The sequence below is a fragment of the Amblyomma americanum genome, chromosome 5 (assembly GCF_052857255.1).
Source record: "Amblyomma americanum isolate KBUSLIRL-KWMA chromosome 5, ASM5285725v1, whole genome shotgun sequence".
NCBI lineage: Eukaryota > Metazoa > Arthropoda > Arachnida > Ixodida > Ixodidae > Amblyomma > Amblyomma americanum.
The window spans coordinates 99767130-99792868 of record NC_135501.1 but is presented as its reverse complement, the minus strand read 5'-3'; the positions used below and the strand labels follow the sequence as shown (position 1 = coordinate 99792868).

The window sequence follows — 25739 nt, the reverse complement described above, 5'->3', positions numbered from 1 at the left end:
TCACATGTGGTGTTAGGGAAACAAAAAGTGCAGTGCCTGCATCTAAATTTTTTCGAGCAAGGCCGTGATGGTAAGTTGAAGATGGATGGTGGCGAGCATGGTGGAGGCTCTTTCAAACGTGAAAAATGTGTCACTGGTGCTCTTCTAAGCCTGCTCTCAAAAAGCAAGAGTTGACAGCTTGCTGCACTCTTAATAGCGGCCCGCGCCTCCATAGCTATCCCGAGACTGGCCATACGCTCCGCCACCATAGCTGTCATAGGAGGCATAGCAATCGTCTGATCGGGGACCACCTCCACTGAAGCTGTCGACCGCTGGACGTGCTCCGCCGTAGTTGCCCTGCCTGCCCCCATATCCCCTGTCGTCGTAGCTGCTAGCGTAGCTACCAGCGGAAGGTGCAGGAGGTGCATATCCAGCGCCACTGCTTCTGAAGTCGCCGCCTCCCCTCTGCAACGGTGGTTTGGAGTAACCACTGTTGTAGCCACCAGAACCTTCGCCATATCCGCCTGCACTGCCGATTCCCTGGCTCTGGTAGCTATTTACCATCATGTCAGAGGGCGCATTGTACGGGTATTGATGGGTGTACTGGCTGACAGGTGCTTGCCCGTAGCCATCGTCATAGCCACCGCTGTTTCCATAGTCCTGGCTTGCGCCATTGTTGTAGTACGAGTCCTGGTAGTAGGAGGCCGTACTTGGCGGTCCCTCCCAACGGCCTCGCTTGGCACGTGGTCCTCCAGCCCCCATGGGTGGCCCTACATGAGGTGGCATGCCACGACCGGGAGGTGGCGGAGCATCACCCCTTATTGCCGGTTCTCCTCGCATCGGTGGTCCTCCAGGCATGTCACGGCCGGGCGTGCACCCGCGAAGCCTCAGCCATGAGGGGCATTGAAGTCGCCTCGTCCCCGAGGAGCAAAGTCCCCCCTGGCCCGTGGTGAGAATTTCCCACGGCCCCGTGGTGTGAAGTCCCCATGGCCCCGTGGTGTGAAGTCGCCACGACAACGTGGCGCGAAGTCCCCACGACCCTGTGTGGGAGGTCCACCACGTCCTATTGTGAAGCCACATCCTAGGGGCACAAACTCTCCACTGGCTCCACCTCGCCCTCGTGGTGCAAAGTCACCATCTCCCCCTCGACCTCGACGCCAGACAATAACGCGGTAAAGAAAAAAGAAAAACGGCCCGAAAGATCACCACACGCTATGTCGCGTGACATTCTGGGGAGGCGTGCGAGTGCCTCCAGAAACAGAGGCCAGGTATGCAGGCGGGTTCCGCGCGTGTACTTGAGAAGGACGGGTCTAGTTTCCGCACGGGATTCAGGGAAGCGCGCAGGGCGAAAGCGTAGCCGAGCTTACTTGCGACGAGAAAAACGGGTAGCTTCTAATGCTGGAAGCGGTTCATCAACAAGAGTCGGTTCCCAACTCTGCATGCTTTCCCAAGGCCTCCTGAGCGTGTCGAGGGGGCGCGGAGATGACAGGGGTGGTCAAGAACGGCGGTTTTCAGTTGCCTTTTGTGACGAGTTGACAGAAGTACAAGCAGTCAGAGCGCGACCTCGGCGGGTGCATCGGAAAAACTAATCCTTTCAAAACGGGAGAGGTGAGTCAGCTTTCATCCCGCGTAGCCAATCGAAGTAGCTGTTTTTTTATTCCTCTTTTTTGTGGGTGCGTGAAATCGGAGATGGAAATGCTGCGTTGTTTGGGAAAAGGTTTTGAGTTGATCGGATATAGATGTATTTTCTCTTATATTGAGGCAGAGGCTATTCCCTTTGAGTTAGATAAGAGTATCGAATTGCCGTGCTACCAAATGATAAGGACAATCACAAGAATACAGCGACGACAGTTTCAGAGTAGACAATGAGTTGTTTGCGTTGGTAGATTCGCGAGACCTAGGAAGTTTCTGTGTGTTTGAAATTTTGGAACAGATTTGCTTTGTATCTTTAGTAGTTTCAGACGTGCTAAACTTGGTCGCGATACGAGGGGTTTGTTGTTACAATAACGAAAATGTAGCTAGTGCATTGCGTAGTCAATGAAAATACGTGTATTTGGGTATATTTGAGTAATTCTATTTAGCGGCGTGTGGTTTATTAGCCGTTGGTGTTATTCGGAGGCTAACCGATTATAGTAAGGCCGAAGAATTCTGAAGAAAACAGCTGTAGCAGCTTTGTGTATAGATGAGGGTGACCAGGTATAACATTGTCAAAATTAGTTTAAGGGAAGCATCTCGCTAGTACGAGAGTGAGTAAGGTTTTTGATGCGTAGTCGCATCTTTGCGAGTTCAACCGGAGCCGTTGATTCTCAGTCTCGAGCGATCAAGCTTTTTTGAGAAAAACCTGCAGAATAATCTGAGTGTGGGCCAAAATTTTAAGCAGACTTTCAATATTCGGGTGGTTTAGGGGGATCAGAGCTTTGATTAATAAGGATTGAAGTTTCTATTCAAAATTTGGAGCCTTTGACATACCACCGCTTATCGTACAACGTGGCCGTCTGTCCTTTGCGACCTCAGATATGACGCGGACGCTAGCTTTGATCCTAAATTTGGGAAAAATTGAGGGATCGTTATTCGCGAGCAGGATTTGGTTTGACATTAGAAGGAAGCCTGGTGTGTCTGGAATGAATTCAGGGCGCTTGCGCGTGGGGCAGTGCTTTTTTGTTCGGAACGTCCCATCTATGCTTTCCTTTGTTGGTGGTTTGGTGCTTTCTGTTTGTTGGAGTTGATACTGCAAGCCAGGAAATCAGCGTGTTTGTGCGTGCTAATAATACAAGTATCAGCCACTCCCACCCTGGCGGAAACGTCCTCAACCTGGGGAATCTGGGGAACAAGAACTGTATAAAACTGGACAGCGAGTGCAGTGAAAATCGTGCTCCTCTGGTGTGCTCCTTTTCTGTGCTCCCATGTAACGCTCAGTCGTGTTCCTTTTTGAGTGCTTCATTTGTGGGCCCCATTTAGAGATCATGCTCCCTTTTAAGGCTCTTTAAGCCTCTCTTTAGATCCTCTCTTCGGAGAGAAGTTCCCTTTGGCCTCTACCTATGTAAACAATGTAAATAAACCCTCCAGTAATCTTCCTTCCACATCGAAGTCCTTTTACTCGTCGGCAGTCCTGGCCTGGTGGTGGTGGTGGTGGCGGTGTTCGGAGCAACCGTCGTTCTTGACCTGTGGTCCCGTCGGTAGCGACTCCGAACCCAATTCCAACACCCTTGTGTTGCCCCTTATGCGACGCTTCCACGGCTCGAGATGTGATTTTGTAGTTTGATGCACTGATAACGGTTGGTTCAAAACTGTTCAATCAGGTTGGTTGTTCTTTTAATGAAGTTTGAGATTGCGGACCTTTACCATTAAATGGCTTGGGGACGCGATCAAATGCTTTTTAAAAAAATCACAATCACTGCATAAAGGCACAGCGATGAGTGCGGAGAACGACGAAGGTCGGTTGCTAATTCGAAGATTTGAGTATGACAGGAAAGATTTTTTTGAGACCCGTCATTGTCAGCACAGTAGCATTTCAAAATGAACATTGCCGTTTGAGTGTGTCAGTTTATATATTTTGCACCAGAAACGAGAAGTCGATTTTTAAATCTTTAAAAAGCTGGTTTTTTGTTATCAAATGCCATGTTCAAGCTTTGCCGAAAAAATGATGTTATAGTGTCTATTTTACACGTCGTCTATTATTTGAGAGACCAGCGGCATAGCAAAGAACCGACACCTGCTGTGAAAGGAAACACAACACAAAACATAATTTTATGTTCTAGTCACAAAACATTTTTTTTAGTTTGCCTCCGCTTCAGTTTACTGTTGTTTCTGCTATTATTTCCTGGTGCTCATTGCAGGATGCTGTACTAGTGAATTCCGTATGGAATGTTGTACGCTAGTCCCACTTGAATATTAAACAACTGTATTGATAAGCTGCTCAAGATCCAAAAGATTCACTTATGCAAGAGCGTATTGATACGGGAATAAAAGAAGAGGCGGAGAGCGAGCGCGAGCGGCGAGCGCGCGGCTCTAGCACGAGGGAGATAGAACGAGAAAGCTTGGCCGCCGCCGGTCGTGCTTCGCCGGCTCTCCTCTGTACTGCTGCTATATTTCTCTGGGCGGGCCCGTGGCCACCCCGTGGCATCCCACACCGTAACATTTTGGTGGCAGCGGTGGGATCATGCCGCTCACCCGCTCCCAGAATCAAGCACCCGACGTGCCAGACGACAGGAGTCCACCACCAGCCGATAGCGCCGACGACGCGGCGGCCGGCGCCGCTAGATCTAGGCGCTCGGAGAGGCTCGGCTCTTCGCAGCAGCCGGACGCCGGTGTTGAGCGGCTCCTGGATACAGTCACCCAACGGATGGACGCATGGGAGGCCCGTCTGACTGCCCAGGCTGGGGAGATGGAAGCTCTCCGGCGCGAACTCCGTCGCCTGGTGCCAGCCGAGCCGAGCACAGGTCAGGTGCCTTTGGGCGTCCCCGCCGCCGCTGTTTACGGCTCTGCCGTCGCTGGGCCTGCGGTCGTGGCCGCCAATGGCGTGCTCGGCGCGGGTGCGTCCTCGCCGCAGTGTTCGTTGGACGTTGTGGAATTGCCCACATTTGACGGCACCATCTCGTGGGATGCTTACCGAATCCAGCTGGACGGTATTGCGGCGGCGAGAGGCTGGGACGAGCAAATGAAGGCATGGATGCTCGTTGCAAAACTGAGGGGCCGCGCCACCGAGCTGCTGCAGAACGTGCCGCCCCACCAGCTGGGCTCTTACACTGTTCTGGCGGGCCTCCTCGCCGACCACTATGGTGCCTCAGGTCAACCCCGTGTGCAGTGCCACCGCCTGCGAGCCCGCCGTCAAGAGCCCGGGGAGACGTACCAGGACCTCGCCGCCGCCATTGAGCGCCTGGCTCTGCAGTCGCTGCCGGGAGCGCCTCAGAACGCCGTGGCCCTGGTCGGCACCGAGGCGTTTGTCGACGCCATCCGACTCCCCGAGGTGCAGCGCTTGGTCCGCTCTGGCCGTCCTGATTCCGTCCGCACCGCCATGGCGCTCGCCATCGAGGCGGAATTGACTTTGCTGGCCACGCGGGGGACGCCACCGTCTGCCGAGCGCAGCGTCCGGGTGCAGGCTCCTCGGTCCGCAGCCCCAACTGCGGCCTCTATCCGACGCCTGCGTAACGAAGTCCGCATGACCTGCTTCCGCTGCGGCCTGCGGGGACACTACGCGAGGGGCTGTGCCGGCCCTCCAACGTCGGGAAACGATTTGGCGGAAACGATTTGTGCCGTCCCCACACTCCTTCGTTCTCCGCGTCCCCTCCTTTCGTCGGCTCCGATTACCACTGATGCTCCTTACGTGCTCGTCGACGTCGCCCTGCTTGACCGGCACGTAAAGGCCTTGGTTGACACTGGAGCGGCTGTCAATGTACTGCACAAATCGTTTGTTGCTAACGCGCCCCACCTGCTTCTGCCAGCCGCCAAAACCCGGCTCTTAGCTTTTAACGGCACCCCTGTGGAGCAAGTCGGACGTGTCGTCGTCAACCTGACAGCACTCGGGAATACCATCTCCCCCGAGTTTGTTGTCGCAGACAGCCCTATTTGGCCAGTGGTCCTCGGGTGCGGGTGGTGCCAGCAAGCCGGAGTCGTCCTTAATTTTACTAGAACCAAACCACTGGCGAGCCGAACTCTCTGTGGGCCGGGCTGGCTTAGCCGGGTTTCCAGCCTCGGTGTCGCCCTGTGGCAGTCCCTGGTGTCGGCGACCAAGCGTGCCTCAGCATCTCTGCGTGACCTCGCGACGAAGTGGCCGTGTCGAGTCAAGCCGTTCGACGTCACTACCGTGACTGTGGCGTCCGCCGTGACCCTGCCACCGGGTGCGGCAACGTGGGTGTATGCCAAGCTTGACAGTCCGGTCACAGCAGACGTGCTGTTCGAACCCATCCGGTGTTCAGCTCCAGCCCGTCAGATGACCTCCCCTCGAAGCCTTCTGCCTGTGCTCAAAGAAGAGGCCCACGTATTTATACTCAACATCAGCAGCGTACCTCTCGCGCTGACTCCCGGCACGCAATTGGGTACAGCCTCAGTTTTGGACCACGGGTCACCAGTGGCGTCTCTGCAACCTGAAGCCCCGCCTCGCCACCCTCCAGCGCCGGCGATCCTATCATGGGAAGAATTTAACTTTGGACCCAGCCTGACCTGCGCGGAGCTCGCCTCTCTGAAGACCTTGCTGCTCGCGCATCGCAGTTGCCTTGCTCTCAGCGCCGGTGAACTCGGGTGCACTTCCTGGGCTCAACACCGGATCAACACCGAAAACCGCGGCCCGTTCATCACCAACCTCGCCGTGTAGCGCCAGCCGAACGGAGAGTCATCCAGCAGCACGTGTGCGACATGCTTGACCAGGGAATCATTGCCCCTTCTTGTAGCCCTTGGTCCTCCCCTGTCGTCCTCGTGCGCAAGAAGGATGGAACACTCCGCTTCTGCGTTGACTATAGGAAGCTAAATGCTATTACTAATTGCGACGTGTACCCGCTGCCTCGCCTCGACGATGCGCTTGACCGCCTGAAGGGGGCCCGTTATTTTTCCAAGCTAGATCTGCTCTCGGGCTACTGGCAGGTGCCTGTTCACCCCGATGATGCGGAAAAGACGGCTTTCGTGACTGCCTACGGCCTTTACCAGTTCAACCGTATGCCCTTCGGTCTCTCGAACGCTCCAGCCACCTTCCAGCGTCTCATGGACCGAGTCTTGGGCCATTTGAAGTGGACTATGGCGTTGGTCTACCTGGATGACGTAATTGTCTACGCGGCTACATTTGAAGAACACCAGAGACGCCTCAAACTCGTCCTCGAAGCCCTTACCTCTACTGGGCTTCGCTTAAAACCAAAAAAATGTTTCTTCGGTTTCGCGGAGGTGACGTACTTGGGTCACGCTGTGAGCCGGCATGGCATCCGTCCCGACCCTGAAAAGCTAAAAGCGCTTACAGCTTACGAAGCTGCCACCACCGCCAAGGAGCTCAAAAGTTTCCTTGGATTTGCTTCGTATTTCCTTCGTTTCATTCCGGATTTTGCCAAGCGCAGCGCTCCATTGACCGCCCTGCTGAAGAAGAATGCACCGTGGAGTTGGACGCAGGCCCAACAGCTCGCGTTTCTTGACGTCAAGCACGCCCTCCTCGAGCCTCCTACATTGGCCCATTACGACGAATCGGCCCCCATCGTCCTCCACACGGATGCCAGCCAAGATGGGCTCGGCGCTGTCCTCCTGCAAGAAGACGAGTCTGGTGACCACAAAGTCCTAGCTTATGCCAGCCGCCAGCTTTCCGACGTTGAGCGCCGCCGCCACTCTTCAGAACTCGAGTGCCTCGCCGTTGTCTGGGCCGTCGAGAAGTTCCGTCCCTACCTGTACGGCCGTCACTTCACCATAGTCACGGACAATAGCGCTCTCACTTGGCTGCAGTCCGCCAAACATTTGAATGCCAAGATTGCACGCTGGTCCCTGCAACTTCAAGAGTACAATTTCACAATAGTGCATCGGCGCGGCTCTGCCCATCAAGATGCCGATTTCCTTTCTCGCCACCCTTGTTCCGTGACGGCTTTGACGGACCTGAGGACTGCACAAACGCAAGATCCCGCCATTGCTGCCATAATCCACTCCCTTGGCACCACCGCCGGCGCAGGCCTCCGCCAACTACGCCGGGTCTATCGAATGAAGGACGACCTCTTGTGTCATGTGAAGCGGCTCCGTGGTCGACCACCCGTCTGGTTGCCAGTTGTGCCGGCAACACTGCAGTCGCAAATCTTGCGCGGCTTACACGACGCTCCCACGGCTGGTCACCTTGGTCGCGGCAAGACCTACGCACGAGTGTCGGAGCGGTTTTGGTGGCCTAATATGTCCAGAGATGTCAAGGAACACGTGGCGTCCTGCCGGACACGCCAGTACAGAAAACCGTCCACAGGTGTAACCAAGCCACCCCCGCAGGCTTTTTCGCCACCAAGTTCACCTTTCGAGCTGGTTGGACTGGATCATTTGGGCCCGTTTCCGAAGACGCGTGCCGGCAACCGGTATGTTCTGGTTGCGATCGACTACTTCTCCAAGTGGGTCGAAGCACTGCCCGTCCCAGACACGTCGTCCGCTCATGCCGTCGCGTTTGTGGAACAGCATCTCGTTCTTCGGCACGGTGTTCCCCGGCACCTCATCACGGACCGTGGGAGCTGCTTTATGTCCCATGAATTCGAGCGAGCCCTCCGCTCCTTCGGCATTGCGCATTCCACTACATCCGTCAATCATCCGCAGTGCAATGGCCTCGTGGAGCGTGTTAACCGTACCCTCACGGATATACTCGCATCCTACGTCGCTCCGTCCCACAAAAACTGGGATCGTTTTGTTTCTGCTGCAGCTTTTGCAGTCAACACTGCAGCGCAAGAAACAACGCATGTGACGCCGTTCTCAGTCGTCTATGGCAGAACGCCCTCCATCCCTCTCGACGCGCAGTTGGGCCTTCCCCATCCTACTGCGTCACCAACTGAATCTGCTCAACGACTTCATTCCGCCCGCCTCGACGCCCAGCGCAACCTCCTCACGGCTCACGCGCGTGTGCAAGCGGCCAACGCGGCAGCACCACCACATCCCCCCTTCCGGCCCGGTGACTTGGTCCTTGTTCGCCGCACCATCCGTGCGACTGGCCGTGCCGCAAAGCTCTTGCCCCGATACCGCGGCCCTTACCGTGTCGTTGCCCGACTCGGCCCCGTGACATACCGCCTCGAAGACCTGCCAGAGCATCGACCATGCGGTGTGCACCACATTTTCCCAGAGCGTGTTTCAAACATGAAGCGATATGTCTACGGCGCCTGCGATGACTCCGACTTAGCTACCGGGTCCTCATCAGTGCCGTCGTCGCCTGCTGGCTCCATGCCTTCCCCACGCAATGCAGTCCCATAAACGGATCGCCGCTCAATATGCATAAAACTCCCTGAAGTTAGCCTAACCGGTGTGGGACCTTCTTCGGCGACTGCAGACACCTTCGCCCAGCTCACACACTTCGAATTCAACGAAGAGTGTGACCGTTTCCTATCTGCGAGTCCACATTGCATCGCCCCAGGAAACCCTGCATCAAAGCACGGCCTGACTTCTCCGCCCCCCCCCCCCCCCCCCCCGGTGGAAAGGTGATACGGGAATAAAAGAAGAGGCGGAGAGCGAGCGCGAGCGGCGAGCGCGCGGCTCTAGCACGAGGGAGATAGAACGAGAAAGCTTGGCCGCCGCCGGTCGTGCTTCGCCGGCTCTCCTCCGTACTGCTGCTATATTTCTCTGGGCGGGCCCGTGGCCACCCCGTGGCATCCCACACCGTAACAGTATTAGAGAACAATGTTATACCATTCAATAGCATACTGTATTCGCTTAATTTTATGTTAGGATGTCTTCCGGCTTGTACTCACTGCGTCAGTACGTGCTGATTCGTGAAATATTTATTCATGTATTGTTTCAAGGTTGCTCCAAATCAGATACAAGGTGGCGCGTGCCGTAAATCTCATCTGGTAAACAAGAGGATATGGTATAAAACCAAAAAAAACAACCTTCCTCAAGATCGCATGCCTTCTCAGAACTGGGCGATTACAAGTCCCGACCGGTAATGAGAAATGTCGCCTGCAGACATTCGTAGGCGGGCCATACCGTACACACTGGGTTCTGAACGCTTACTTGCACCCTAAGGCGGACGTAAGGTCATTCGCTAATAGGTTCTCTTTCTGCGCTTCATTAATGGCAGTGATTCGTAACCCCCAAGGCTGTTTTTTCATTAGGAGCCAAAAATGTGTTCCCACAAACGCCAATATATCACTATGCCAGTAGAATTTTCTTTACTTTTCAATCCAGACGAAATTTTCATCCCTTTATGTGTTGACAAATTTGTACCTACAATTGCTCATAAACAACTTGATTTAGTGATCAATAGAAAACTCGCACATTAATATCGCGTGTTATTCTGCTCGTACCTATATTTTAGGACGTTAACAAGTCGAAGTGGTATATTGTTCTTTGGTCGCAAAATCTTTGGCGGTGGCGTTAACCACAACCGCATACCGGTTGTTTCAGCAAACACTTTCAACACTTTCAAAAATAGGCTTTTTGAGGAAAAAAATAAGGCTGGCTTTTGTGGCATAGTATTACCAGTTTTGGCGGACACCTGAAAACTGGTGAGCCATGCTAAGTAGTAAGCTGGTTAAGTAATATTTAATAATTACCTTTTTAACTAAATCTTTGGTGCCTAGTTGTAATTAGAAATCTGTAGCCAATCGTTAGTAATAGCCACCTCAGGTTTTAGAATTTCGGAAACGCCAATACACTTGGCGCTGTGGCTCGAAAAAATTTTGGTTTTTCGATTATAGTTATGTGCACTGGAGGGGTTGCTTTGCTTGCATGCTTTCAAAAGCGCATGTACTTAGCACGATGCATCGAAATTTTGACGAGCCACAGTGGCGAGGATAGTTGTGTTTTCGAAATTCTAAATTCTGATATGGCGATTAAAACCCCCGGCTACAAATCAATATTTGCATCTAATTGTGTATCTGTGATAGTTAAAAGTTTGGTTACCAGAAATTAGTTACCAGCTTAAAAGTCATGGCAGTTGACCCGCATTGCGGTGTCTGCCGACGTTCGTAATATTATGCTGCAAAACCAAATATTTCGCCCGAAAAGCCTATCTTTAATATTATTGAATGTCTCACCTAAAACACTTCGCACTGCACCGTGCACTCACTGCGTTGCATTTTTAGTCGTTCTGAAGAAAACATTATTATGATGTGAACTTTTAATGCGTGTATGGCAGGAAGAATGTACTACTGGGGACAACAGTTTCCGGGACGCGAGGTCTAGGAAAAACGTTTATTGTAGTTCCTCGTACCTCGATACCCCGTCACCTCAAATATTCTGAAGACAGGAAGAAGCATTTAAGCCTTTTATGCCTTTGTACAATATCAGGCGACATGGGTAGCGGGGTGGCGCTAAAATGAACCTTTGACCTAGAACTCGCATCCAGGAAACTCTTGTCCCCAGTAGAAGAAGCAAACTGCTGAATCTCAGCATTTCTTTGATTTTCAGAATATAAAAAGCGTTGCCAATTTTTATCGTGTAGTGCTGCTTGTGAGTCAACAACGCCTGTTTGGCACATGGTAAAATAAACAGTTACATATCGTTCTAAAAATCAAAGAAAAACGGTTAATGTTCGGGGTTTTCTGCGAAATCCGAGAACAGAAACTGTCGTTCTTAGATACACGGAATACTTGGTATGCTCCCTAGGGAACCCAAAACGTCTAGTCTTTGGAGATTGAATGTCGAATTTTTGTTGCCATATATTTTCCGGGTGTTCATTTTAATTCGTAGGATCGTTGTGCGCGATAGTTAAATCCAACGAAGAATATTTCATACGCTAACGAGTACTTGTTTGCCGTGTATCATGACTTACGAAAGTGGTCGTATTACACATCTATCAAGTGTGATGAGCTATATATACAGCGTGCAAACAATATTTAATTGAAGGTTTCCGGCATGCGCCTCTGAAGCAAATTGTGTATGTTTCAATCAGCTTCACTTCCGGCAACAAGGCTGTCACATATATTTGAAGTAGCCTAAATTAAATTTTAAAGAAAAAAACGAGAAGAAGGCAACGTGGATCAACCGAAGAATAAAGAAGTTGAAGAAGAAGCATTCGGTGAGGTGGAGAGAGATGACTGGTGGAGAAGCCTTCGGTGAGGTGGAGAGAAATGATTGGTGGAGAAGCATTCGGTGAGGTTGAGAGAATTGATTGGTGGAGAGGAGAAGAAGAAGAATACGACGACAAGGCTTGCGTGTACAAATAAGAAGGCTATAAAAGGGCCAGTGAGAGCAAGGTACGGGGGGGAGGTAGGAGAACAGAAGAGAAGCGGAGGCTCCGGCGGGTCAGGGACACATCGGCTGGAAGAGAGCGACGCTGGCTACTGCTCCGGTGAGCTCGCGTTACACGACTACGCATCATGGACTTCCTGCCGTGCCTCTGCCTGTTCAGGGGAGTCAGCGGAGGACGCGACCACCTGCAACGGCCAGGGGTGTCTCCAACGCTGTTGCCACCCATCCGGGTGGTGCCCCCAACACCAATAATACCGGCATCACCTCCACGGGCGCTTGGACCGGGAGCTTGTACTACGCAGCCAGCGACGCCACAAGCGACACCAGCCGAAGCACGTCGAACGCCGCCTCGACGCCGGCTACTGGATCCATACAACGCCGCAGCCGCACCGAACCAACCGTGAGCACGAACGCCGGCCACAAATAGTAGAACGCTGGTAGTATAACGTTGGTAGCAGTGTGCCCGGGTCGGGTGTATTGATAGTCGTTATGTTTTGTGTTAGTTTTGTTAGTTTTGTGTTATAGTGTGTGTCACGTATGGTGTATTAAATGTGCGTTTGTGTGGGTACACTTGTCGCCTAGTCCATTCTTTCGCTCCTAGGGTCCTCCGGAGAGATGCGTGACAAAGATAAGTGGCGAGCCTGCCAGGATAGCTTTGGGGCAAGGCTAGGAGCGCAGTGAATGGGCCACGGCATTATTCATGTGTTTAGTCGGAGAGCCACTGAATGTCTTTAGAAGGATGCCTGCTGGTGATTCCATGGACTACGAGAAAGTCAAAAAGGCACTCCTCCAAAGATTCAGGCTTACGGCAGAGGGTTATCGGAAGAGATTTCGCACAGCGAAACCTGAGGATTCGGAAACCGCTAAGCAGTTTTCCTGCAAGCTGAAAAACTATTCTGATAGGTGACTTTATATGTCAAACACTGAAAAAAGTTTTGAAGGGGTGCGTGACAAGCTGGTCACAGAGCAATTTTTAGTGTGTTGCAGCTCAAAGCTAGCGCTATTGCTGAAGGAAAGAAAGTTGTGTTCATTGGAAGAGTTCGCCGACGCTGCAGACTAATTCCTCATAGCTCCAGGGCTATGAAATTTTAGTAAGGCAAAGGAGGAAACGCAAGAGACCCTAGAAACAGATGCGGAAAAACCAAGAGCATATGTCGGCGCTTCTAAGGCGCCAGTAAGGTGTTTTCTCAACGGCAAGGTAGGACACCGTGCAGTTGACTGTCGGACTAGTAGTGCTGCCCAAAAAGAACAGGTTGTGTGTCAAGGTTGTAAGAGGAGGGGTAATACTCTGGATGAGTGCCGATACAGAACTCAGGACCAAGCTGCGGACGATGTCACTCTAGTTAAGAACTTGTCACGCCATCCGAATTTGCGCAGCTGAAAGGAGAGCAAACGCCGCTGGAAAATGAGGCAGTGAGTGGAACACCCAAGTCGAAAGCAGCAATGCCAGAGATGGTTGGGCAAATAGGGGAGCGTCCTATATTGGCGCTTAGAGACAGCGGAGCCAACAGAGTTTTGGTTGAGAGAAGCCTAGTGAAGGACGAGGATCTTGCGGGGGAAGCGTCAGCCGTCACTCTTGTAGATAGCACAGTAAGTTACCTTCCTGAAGCCAGGGTTCTAGTGTCCACGCCTTATTATACTGGGCAGGTAGTGGCAAAATGCGTAGACAAACCCATCTACGATCTCATGTTGGGAAACATTAGGGGTGCAAGAAGTGTTGAAGACCCCGATCCCGAGTGGAGGATGCTCGACGTTGAGGAACATGCAAAGGAGCAAAGGCCCGCCATAGCACAGACGGGTGCAGTCATATTCTCGTCGACAGTGGAGACAAGAGCTCAAGCGACAGCCCGAGCAACGCAGCGTCCATTCTCTACTCCTGTTGCGATGTACCTGAGCGTAACACCGAGCGAAATCGCAATTAGTCAAAAAGAAGGCCCGAATCTGAAGGCCTGCTTCGAAAGAGTCGGGGAAAAGTGAAAAAAAGAAGAGTCGTACGTCATTCAAATATCAATTGGTAAACGGTTTTCTGCACAGGGAATTGATATTTAGTTCAGGAAGGCGAGTCCAACAGCTGGTGTTAGCAACAGATATGCGAGAGACCGTGCTACGCTTAGGACATGACGCCATTATGGCCGGACACCACGGTGTTAAAAAACGGTGCCTAGGATCACAGAGGAGTTCTTCTGGCCGTGTGTTCAGAGTGACGTTAAGCGCATTGTCCGCTCATGTGACGTGTGCCAGCGCACAGTTCCGAAGTGAAGAGTTGGTCCAGTACCTCTGGGGAAGGTGCCCGCCATCGACCTACCGTTTCAGCGAGCGGCTATTGACATTGCGGGGCGAATCTCTCCAGTATCCACAAAAGGCAATAGATATATGTGCTTACTCTGGTTGACGTGGCCACTCGTTATCCTGACGCTATTTCACTGAGGGCTATTGACAGTATGCAATTGGCGGAGAGTCTTGTGGAAATGTTTTCGCGTTATATGTTCCCAAGGGAAGTTTTTAGTGACCGGGGCTCGAACTGCACTTCGGAACAAATGGAGGAGGTTAACCGCCTTTTGTCAGTAAGGGAGTTACTGACAATGCCTAACCATCCCATGTGTAACGGGCTTGCAGAGCGGTTCACCGGCACCCTCAAAAATATGATCAAGAAAATGTTCCAGGAGAGACCTACTGATTGGGATAGATATCTTCCAGCTCTTTTGTTCGCTTACCGCGAAGTACCGCTAACGAGTCTTGGTTTCTCGCCCTTCGAGATGTCGTATGGGAGAACCGTTAGAGGTCCACTTACAATACTCAAGGAGCTGCCGGCTAACAGGGAGATTGCATCAGATCTCAAGACAACATACACATACGTTCTTGAGTTGCGGGACAAGTTGGAAGAAACATGCAGGCTCCCACATCAACGCCTGGAAAGGGCGCGCGAATGCTATCAGGCCTACTATGACAAGAAAGCCACTCAAAGGAATATAAATCCGGCCGACAAGGCTCTCATCCTGCTACCCACGGATCATAGTAAGTTACGGTTGCAGTGAAAAGGCCCTTATCATGTGACTAAGAATAAAATTGACTTGGATTATGATTTATTGATACCTAACACGATGAAGGATTTGCATGCAAACATGTTCAAAAAGTACGAAGAAAGAGGTCCCGTACAGTGCGCCCCCAAGGTAGCATGCTCGGTAGTAGCCGAGGAGACAGATGATGCTGTCGAGGTGCCCACGTGCAGTGGGAAGAAAACTGTAGGATGGAAAAAGGTGCTAATAAACCTCAATTTGAATGAAGACCGAAGATCACAGATAAAGGCCCTACTGCAAAGCAAAGGGGATGTGTTTTCGGATGTGCGGGGCAAAACGGATGTCTTATGTTGCAGACTAGATCTCTCTACAGATAGACCAATCAGCGTGAAGCAATACCCACCACCTTTAGCAGTTCAAGAATTAATTGAAAATGAGGTGCAGGATACGTTGGAGCTTGGTGTGATTGAGAGGTCGTGGTCAGCATACAATGCGCCTCTCGTGATTGTCAAAAACCCGATAGTAGTAGCCGACTGTGTTTAGATTGTCGTCGGCTAAATGACATCATAGTACCCGATGCAGAACCCATACCAAGAGCGGACGTGATGTGCGCTAAGGTGGCTCACAAAGGTTTTTTTCAAAATTTGAGTTACCAAAGGGTATTGGCAAATACCGATGGAAGTTTCGTCTAAAGAGAAGACTGCCTTTTCGTGCTCTGTGGGTTTATTCGAGTTTAAATTCATGCCTTTTGGTTTGAAGACAGCATATGCAATATTCACGAAGCTGATGAGGAAGGTTTTGATGGGCTTCAAAATGTAGAACACTTTATTGATGACATGCTTGTGGCAACAGATACGTGGGAAGAGCATGTAATTACGCTGGAAAAACTATTTTATAGAATTCAGCAAGCCAGGTTGACCATAAAACCGGCAAAATGTGAGGTGGGCATTGAAGCCATTTCTTTTCTCGGACACAAGCTGGGGATGGGCCGCATCGCGACGAAAGACGACATCTTGGAGAAAATACAGCAGGCCCAGACACCGACTACCAAGAAAGAAGTACAGTCTTTCCTGGGTCTAACGGGATACTACAGCGACTTTATTCCGATTATTATTCCCGATTATGCCCACATAGCCAACCCGCTTGTCGAACTCACTAAGAAGGGGGCAAGCAATAAGCTAAAGTGGACTGCTGAACATGAAAATGCATTCGTGATGTCAAAAGGGCATATTGCAAAACCGCCTGTCCTGCTTGCTCCGAATCTAGGTAGTTTGTGCTTCGCACTGATGCACCAGACCGAGCGTTAGGAGCCGTGCTCTTGCAAGAAGAGAATCGCGTGCTACATCCGGTGTTTTTTGCAAGCAAGAGATTATCGGCTAGTGAACGCACCTACTCTACTGTTGAAAAGGAATGTTTGGCGGTGGTGCGGGCGGTAAAGAAATTCCACATTTATCGTTATTGAAGACATGTCAGGATTCGAACAGATCATCAGCCACTTCAATACTTAACCAAGGCCAAAATGAACAATAGTAAAGTGATGAGATGGAAATTGGCCGTGCAGGAATACTCATTTCAGGTCGAATATATTAAAGGCAGAGATAACGTTGCAGCGGACTTCATTAGTAGAGCCAACTGAATAGCTCTAGGTATCTCTGGGATGTATCTTGTTATTGCGGTGTTTATGTATCTCTGAGATTTACCGTGTGTTTGTTTTTGCAGTTGTTGATGTTATGTGATCATACAAGGGAGTGTGTTGTGGACACCAACATGTTTATTAAGGACTCTGTACGGAGAACGGCAGTGGTGTGTTAGTGTTCTGAAAACGCAATTTGGTGTGCTGTGTTAGTGGTGTGCGTTTGGTGTCTGCTGGACATCTGCGGTGTGGTGTGTGCTGGGTCCAGAATCGCCACAGAAGATAGTCGTTTAGCTGGCTAGCTTGAAGAGAAGATGACGTGAGCAGTTTTTCATGGAAAACCTCTTGAGAGGGGGCCCTTGTTACATATAATTGAAGGAGCCATATTAAATTTTAAAGGAAAGAGGTGTCAAGAAGACAACGTGGATTAAGCGAAGAATAAAGAAGATGAAGAAGAAGCATTCGGTGAGGTGGAGAGAGATAATTGGTGGAGAAGCATTCGGTGAGGGGGAGAGAGATGATTGGTGGAGAAGAGAAGAAGACGACGACAAGGCTTACGTGTACTAATGTGAAGGATATAAAAGGGCGAGTGAGAGCGAGGCACAGGGGGGGGGGGGTACAGCAGAGAAGCGGAGGCTCCGGCAGGTCAGGGACACGTCGGCAGGGACACAGAGCGGCGCCGGCTACTGCTCCCGTGAGCTCGCGTTCTACGGCTTCGCACCGTGGAATACCTGCCGTGCCTGAGCCCGTTCCTGGGAATCAACAGAGTACGCGACCACCTGCTACGGCCAGGGGTGTCTCCAGCGTTGTTGCCACCCTAGCGGGTGGTGCCCCCAACACCGACAACACTGGTATCACCTCCACAGGCGCTTGGACCAGGAGCTTGTACTACGCAGCCAGCGACACCGCCAGCGACGCCAGCCCAAGCACGTCGAACACCGCCTCGACGCCGGCTACTGGATCCATACAACGCCGCAGCCGCACCGAACCAACCCTGAGCACGAAGGCCGACCACGAATAGTAGAACGCTAATAGTAGACGCTGGTAGCAGTGTGCCCGGGTCGGGTGTATTTATAGTGTTTGGGTTTTGTGCTAGTTTTTTTAGTTTTGTGTTCTAGTGCGTGTGTCACGTAGGGTGTAATAAATGTGCGATTGTGTCGGTACACCGGTCGCCTAGTACATTATTTCGGTTCGAGTGTTCTCCGGAGAGATCCGTGACAAAGGCAAGGAGTAAACGTTCATGGGCGTTTTCAATCCATGCTTTATTATATACAAAATCAGAAAATATTGATAATCTTCTACTTTTTACAAGACGCGTTGAAGAACCGTTAAATGAGCTCAGTGTGGTGTGCGCAACATCCCCATGAAATGCGGAGTATGCTAAACTCAGTGTTAAACAGTGAGTTAACCCTCCGTGCCAGGATTGGTCGGGATATATTGTCAATAAATACCCAAGCACATACTGTCAGTCAGCGGCACCCCTGCGTTTTGAGTGTCGCTCATGGTCCGATATTACCGGTTAGGTGAGCAATGTACAGGGAGTGTCAAAAGTTCTGATGCTATAGTTCCTTTTTTCCAGGCGTATATTCTGTTTGCTGAGACAGCTATGAGGCTACCAAGTTTCTCAGTGGTGAGCACGATACTTCTACGACCCACTAAACAAACTTTGAACTTTAGGGGTGCTGTATATATCCCACTACACGGCGCATGCCATGACGCGATAAAGTTTTCTCGTCACCTATACACAAAATCAGCTATAGTTGATATCAAGGAAGGAGGAGTGGCAGAAGAAAGGGAGCAAGAACGTAAGTCACGTTTCATCTTTGCAGCTGCGGTTGGAGAAATCTTGCCTTTCATTCCAACCTTTAAAGCAGTTTAATGAGAGTAGTAGATCGTGCCACTTTTGTTGTAGCTCCTTGTTGTTATAGTTTACTCGCAGGACTAAACAGTCTTGAGCGGATCACTATAAATTCAGTTAAAAGAGCTTTCGGTTAATATTTTTATGCATACGCTCAGAGCAAAGATATTCGTAAAAATTTATGTAATGGAATATCCGGCGCCTATTCTCTTTCGGCGCTTAGAATTCCGATGAAGAAAACGTTACCAGATGATAAAACGCGCAGTAACGGTCTCAGCAATATAAGCTTTCGCGCTCTCAACTTGTGTCGCGCTTAACGTGCCAATGAAGAACGGCTGTACACAAAGAAAAAGCCCATGTCTTTTGGCAGTAGTCTCGTCCAGCAGAGCAAAACCTTTATGATTTTCATATACGAGCATAAAACCAAAGTGCACACAATGCCAAAACCACGTTTAACACTTTGCTCAGTAGTTTACAGAGAATTCAGTGAAAACTTGAGCTTAGGATGCTAAGTACTGGCTCCTCAAGTCACCTGTATATATATAATATAATGAGAGGATTTGTCACTGTGATCAAGATGATGCTCGAAGCAGATGTTCTTTTTGTAAATATTTTATCATTCAGGGTTGATGATTTGCGATCGGTCATGTTCTCTGTCGTTTTTTTCTATCTGCGTTTGTGTAACTAACGTTGATAAATGCGTTTTCTTTGGTCAAAAAACAGCTTAGTGCTCCTTTCGTGCTGTCCATATTTACGGCTGTATATTCCTTAAAGTTCGTGGTTACGAGTTGTAATGAATGTGAGTTAATAGGGACTAGCGTGAATTTGTGTCGCTCGTCAAGGACATCTCCCTAATGTAATGCTCGCAAATTGCAAGCGTTATCTGAATTTGGTTACTTACATTATGAAAAATGTGATGTTAAAATGTTAAAATAAATAAAGAGAGAATGACGTGAATGAAGCAAACTTCAATATATTTTTTCTCCTTTTGGATGCTGTGCACTTGAGTCCATTTATCGGCATGTATTCAAGCTCGCATAGGGAACGGGATGAAAGGGCGATCGCTTCATAGCTCTCTAGCACGGTTATTTCAACGCGACAAGCTGGTATGCATTTGCGAATCGTTGGAATATGGGCAGCACACTGGCACACGGCAGTCCAAACTATTCCCGCATCGAACAGACCGGCACCCCGCAAGCTCTGAATTTGCGTAGATCCGCGGTGTCATTTGAAAAACCTTGAGATTATCTAGGGATTAAATTCTTTATATACAGCAGTGTCGGCAATAATACAAAGATAAGCAGTGTAACACATCATGCAATGCATCTATAGCATACATAATAATCAATCATAATACATTTTTGTAGGCTGACATATTCGTCGGCTTAAGCATTAAGAGCGCTAAGCTTCACGATGAAAAGTTTAAAAAGGAGAACGATGAAGGTTATATAAATTCAGATAAATGCACCTTGTTTCAAATTTTTAATACTTTTGAGCACTCACTGGATCAAAGTATAATATTTTGTACGTGAATAATTATTGAGCAAGATTTTGGGAGCGTGTAGCACTCAAAAGCCATGCAAGAAAATATTTCATATCTTCTAAGCTGTTCCAACTCGTTCCCAGGTTCCGTTGTCCGGCCATTACACGCGATAGTTAAGTTGTTTTGTATGCGGACCTCGTCAGCTCTCTTCGCCTGACTATCTTTCCTGGAAGTGCACCAGTTGTGCCTGTGGTGGTGCGGGCAGAGCAGCGTTACCTTAATTTTTTTTTGCTTAAGAAGCCCGATTAATGATGACCTAGAAGTAGAGGAAATTTTATTATAACCGATTGTCGCAATCTAGGGTACACCTCTCATTACAGAAACACAGTGCTGGCTCCTTTGTTACACGCAGGACTGACCAAGCTACTGCGATACCAGAAGAAGGTACTTAACAAAATTCGTTGTTGCAGTTCGCATTTTATTGTTTCTTTTCTTTTGTACCTTGGACAGTTATTTTCCTTTTCATATACTACTCAGAATCATGGCGGCATGTGCTGTTCTCGCCAAGGCGTACAAAATAAAGCAGAGTTCCATTTCGTCTTCAACAAGAGATTGTTTCTATTCTTCCCCTTCTGCCTTTTTTCCGCCTTTAGGCGCAATTTGTTCCCACCCTAACTTCTGGACACGTTCATATTCGGTAATGGGGCCTCGACCCAATGAGGTCACGCTGAACAACTGGCCTCGTGATTATGTTCCCTGATTGGGTGCTGCTTATTCGGTGGTTCCCTCGGCTAACGACGTGACGCTCTTCTTTTTTCTGTTTACTCATGTGGCTAGCCATTACTTATCGAATTTGGTGCTCGTCGCTAGCATGCCGCTTTAGGGCTCGTTATTGTTTTGTGGTAACGTCTGTACCTTTACGAACCTTTATACCGCAACATTATAATGAAAATAAAACATATCATTTCTTAGTGCTTAGGAAACGGCATATTATGCGCAGATGTTTTCTTTTTTGTGTTATGAATCAACATACAATGCGGAAGAACTGCAGAGAGATTTGATGATGTCCAACAATTGTGGACATTTATTTGTAAGTGTTCAGTTTTTATTTTATGCGCCTTCTGCCTCGGCCAATCTGGCCTGTAGTATAGTGAAGTAAATATATAAATAATTAAATAGAAGTAATAAATAAATAAACCAACTAAAGCAATCTTTAACGCGAAAGTCTTTATGAAGGCAATTTTTCCATATATTGCAAGATTTCGATTTAAGAATCAATATAAGTGCAGACATCCTGCGAAATTTTAATTGAATTTCAAATTTGTTTTTAGAAAAAGAAAGGACACAGTAACTGTCTCACATATCTCAGTGGAGACCCGAACTGCGCCATTACGGAAGGGATAAAGAAGGGACTGAAAGAAGAAAGAAAGGAAGAAAGAAGTGCCGCAGTGGTCGTCTCCGGAATAATTTCGACCACCTGGTAATCATTAACATTCACGGACATCGCAAACAACTCAGGCGCCTTTTGCGTTTCGCATCCATCGACACGCGGCAGCCCCGGTTCGTGTCGAAGCCGGGTATTCCGATTCAGTACACAAGAGTCTTAACCATTAAGCCACAACGGCGGGTTATCCCGTCGGCAGGCTGGCATTTCTTTTTGCCAGGCTAGCATTTGTTTCCTAATAACGTTGTTGCTAACTTCAAAAGTGTTACCTACTGGTTTTTTTACACCAGCTAACTGCGCAGTGCGACCGATGGAAACACTAGGACATGAAGATTTTTCTACACATCTGAAGAATGGATCATTATTTACAATATTCATTAGCAGTAGCTTACAATTTTTCAATATTCAAAAATTTTTTCAACAGTGTTAGACATGATAATTCAACGGTAACGAGAACAAGGAACATTTTTCATGGCACTGCTCCCGACGTCGTCCTTGTAAATTACGTCAGAAGTGACCTACATTTTACCTCTGTTACTTCGAAAACAAATATTTGATACGACTGCACTGTGCACTCAATACTCTGATGGTGCAGTTCTGGAGTTGTGACGTGAAATAGTGCGCAACAAATTATATCAAACCCTGAGACTAATTCTCGGGTTATATTGGTCCTCACAAAAGAAACGCACTTGCTTCGCATTGGCAGCCTGAAAAGCAATTTCATTCATACTCCTACTTGAAAATCATGTGCTCAGTCCCTGTCTCCGATATTAACACTATCACGCAGGTGTAGATTTTGAGCGAGGTACTCAAACTCAGCATAGGCACTGGACCTGTTAGTATTGGCGGCGTTAAAGGAAACCTATGCAACATCAGAAATTCAAAGACGCGTAGATGGTCTCAGGCCATGAACTGCATCAGCATAATGTAATATAAATGACGCTTTTTCGTTTGTTACTTTGCTATTTCATAATTTTTCATTTCGCGCTCCTTTCCCTTTGCCGCACCCATTTTCCTGAAAGTTGTGGCAATTAATTTCGCTTCAAATTGGTTGTCTTTAAGGGTTAGGTCTTGAATTGATGTTTTATATTTGGTGCATTTGCGCTTTTTTGGAAGACTTTACGGTCAGGAAACAAGTTTAATCCTTTTCCTACGTTGCTCTAGTTTGGTTTTGGTTTTAAGGGGGTTTAACGTCCCAAAGCGACTCAGGCAATGAGGGACGCCGTAGTGAAGCGCTCCGGAAATTCCGACCACCTGGGATTCTTTAACTTGTACTGACATCGCACAGTACACAGGCCGTTAGAATTTTGCCACCATCGAAATTCTACCGCGGCGGCCGGGATTGAACCCGCGTCTTTCAGGTCAGCCGCCGAGTGCCATAACCACTGAGCCACCGCGGCGGCTTCCCCTCTGTTACGTAACACATATCTCGCCTTGTTTGGCCCTTCGCGTTTGATCAAAAGATGGCGAGCGCTCGCTTTTGGCGCCGCTTCCATTTTCTTCCAATCGCTGCACACTTGACGGCATCACTTACCCGCCTCTTCTTCATCCACGAATGCAGACTTTCCTCCCGCATCTCGTCGAGGCCGGTTGTCGCACTCATCTGTCTCACTGGAGGAGCCAGAGGCTTCTCTCAGCGGCTAATGCGAGACACACGACAGAATTTTTTTTCTGATGGCGCTCACAATGATTTACGCCGCAATCGATCAGTCACTGCACAGCTGGTTTGCTGCTATTTTGTGCAGCTCTAACAGCAGTGATTCCGAAGCAGGGACTCATAACTGCGCCAACTGTTGCCTTCAGAGTCGCCGATAACTATAATTTCCCTTCGTCCGGTGAGCCATGCTGGGTACTTCATCAAGCAAACACTGAAGCCGTATTCAGGCTACCATTCGAGTTTAAGGAGAAAACGCTGTCATCTACATGCGGTTAGTCCTAAGCTATCCCTTTTTTTTAAAATAACCTGCATTGTTGAGTTTTGGTTTCTTGCAGGGTAGGCTAACCGAAGTTAAACCACGCAAAACTGCCAGTTAAACACTGGCGACAGATAGGCAATCAAGTAGCTTTCAGTATATGCCGCCACTGTCTCCACTTGCCCCACTGTGGACGGCTGGTAAAGAAATGTCTGTTTTTCTTTTTAGAATCTCGAAGTAGAAGTATTGTGCATGTTTATGAATATGAAGGGGCGATGTAGGGTTTCCCAGTGTATGCGAGTTTTACGAAGTAGGAGGTAAAAGAGGCAGCTTCAAACATGGACCCCGCGTGTTATAAGTGGCTTGGAAGAACTGTCGACTTCACTTTTCGTCAAAGGGCAACTTTATAAAAATTGCGAGTCGTCGGAGCTAGAGACCACGTTCACGTTACTCGACCGCACACGAGTACATTCTATGGCACTGAGCTTTGACATCGTTTTGAGGTTGACGTCTTTGAACTCTAAGCGTGCTCAGGTTCTCTATATACGTGTGAAGTAATCCGCATTAAATGTTCCTTGATCTACTGCCGCCGTCAAAAGTATACAGCCGAAGGATTATGCTTCTACGCTCTTTAGTGGCTCTCCCTAGGACATCTTGCACTCCAAACGACGCGAAGCCAGTTCTCTTTAGACAGATTACGGTCGCTCAGGATGCATAAAAATAAAGGCAGAGCAGGACGACTCCATGAGTTGCTACACTCCAAGCGATTTTGAGAAAAATGGTGCTCTCATTTTTCCAGAGATATTTCGATGAGCTGCTTAGAGTTACTCTCTCGCACAAACAAGCTGTCACTGACCAGCTCGGCGGTATACAATCGGTAGGGAAGAAAAGTCCGCCTGCTGAAAGGAGAAGTTGTGTTAATTCCTTTTATACAAGAAATTGTTCCTGACTGGTTGCTGCGACGAGACCCTCCCTCTGCATCTCAGTCAATGCACGAAAAACGTCTTGGTAAAAATATGAGGGCCCGCGACCATAAGAATGTTAGCACCAAAGAAGGGTTCAAGCGGTAGAGACAAATGAAAAGGAAGCTACTAAAGCCGGCGGCGACCATTCATTCTTGACAGAGAGAATAGGCACCATAAATATCCCCAGAATGCGGGGCCCGCTCCTGAATTCCGCGCAGCGGGACGCGCAATAACTGCATTGATTCATGGCAGTATGTTCACGAAAAGTGTCTCCAAACGATTTCAGTACCTCGACTCTCTTATAATCTTCTCTGGTGTTTAGCCTGACTATTTGGAAACGAAGCTAAAGAGTAGTGAATGAATGCGTGACGCCTTCTTTTGCTTACCTTGGGAGAGGACCCAGGATCAGTGTTCCTGAAGCAGAAAGAACTGGTGCTATATGGCGATACGCTACATGGCAACTGCCCAGGCCCAACAAGTTGGGCACGAGTGTAATTAGCACGTCATACTCAGATGTACGCTCAAGGCAATACAGGTAGAGACTTTGCTCTCACTGAGTCCGTGGATCGAAGAGTATTGTCCTTATGTGCCATAATCGAAAAAGAAAACAAAAACACTCTTCACAACATTGATGTTTCACTTATGCGCGAAGAATATAAAGCCCCGTCGGATTGTCATGGTTCCTGCGTTATATAAATAAAGAATCAATATAACACAAAATGTTTCGTTATGCCCAACTTTATTCGTTCGTGTTCTCGTCAGATACATGAAAAATTACCTTATCCAGATTGATGAGCAGCCAGACGATTTTGAACGGTCCGCAATACGTTCTAAAAAAAACACTAAACAATTTCGCTGCATCAAAAGGTGAGTGCGAGCAAACAGGCGCAATTGCTATCAAATTCACAAAAAAGATTCGACAAGATTTTCGAAAAAAAAGTATTCATTAAATTTCATGACAGATATTTAGTGCCTCACACATTGGAAGTCAGCTTACCTTCACGACCGCCATCAATATGTCCTCTTCAGTGAGTAAAACTGTATAACAGCCACAGCGACTTCTTGCGCTCTCAAGCCTCGGTGCTTGCACTCTGTTAACATTTACTGTTAACATTTGCCTGTATGCTGGTCACCGTGCTCTTTAATCTTTAAATAAAGTGCTACTACTGAAATAAAGTTTGGAAACCAATACATGGCAATGCCGCAAGAACTTACGTCTAAAATTCCGGTATTCTATTAGTGAGCATTTTCTATAAAAGATGTCCAAAATGCAAGTTATCAGCTTAGCGTTACGAATAATCATACTGGAATAAAGAAGTAGTTGCATACACACCAGCTGCCGCCGCATTGAAAAATTGAGGAGATTACATGGGTTCATTTGAAATTGATTCTGTACTGCGAGTGATATTACTGTATCAATTAGTTAACAAAACCAAACCTCCAATGTTAATTATCATATTGTTTTCTCCTGCGTACGAAAGAAACCGTGGTCATAATGTGGCAATAACTATTTTCTTGCAAATAATGATTTTACATGCTCAATTTCTCCACGGACATTACCAATTGAAAAAAGTTGCAATTAATGCAGTATCAGACAGTTACGCGCAAGAATGTT

General features: G+C 48.6%; 1 protein-coding gene across 1 annotated transcript; it reads right to left on the bottom strand.

The window, feature by feature from the left end:
• Positions 1–25136, bottom strand: LOC144134067 (uncharacterized). The gene is given in 4 exon segments (XM_077667059.1): positions 1–851; positions 854–1129; positions 22781–22886; positions 25122–25136. Coding segments are annotated over 4 exon segments (1059 nt in total). The 3' UTR covers positions 1–189.
• Positions 25137–25739: the final 603 nt, after the last annotated feature.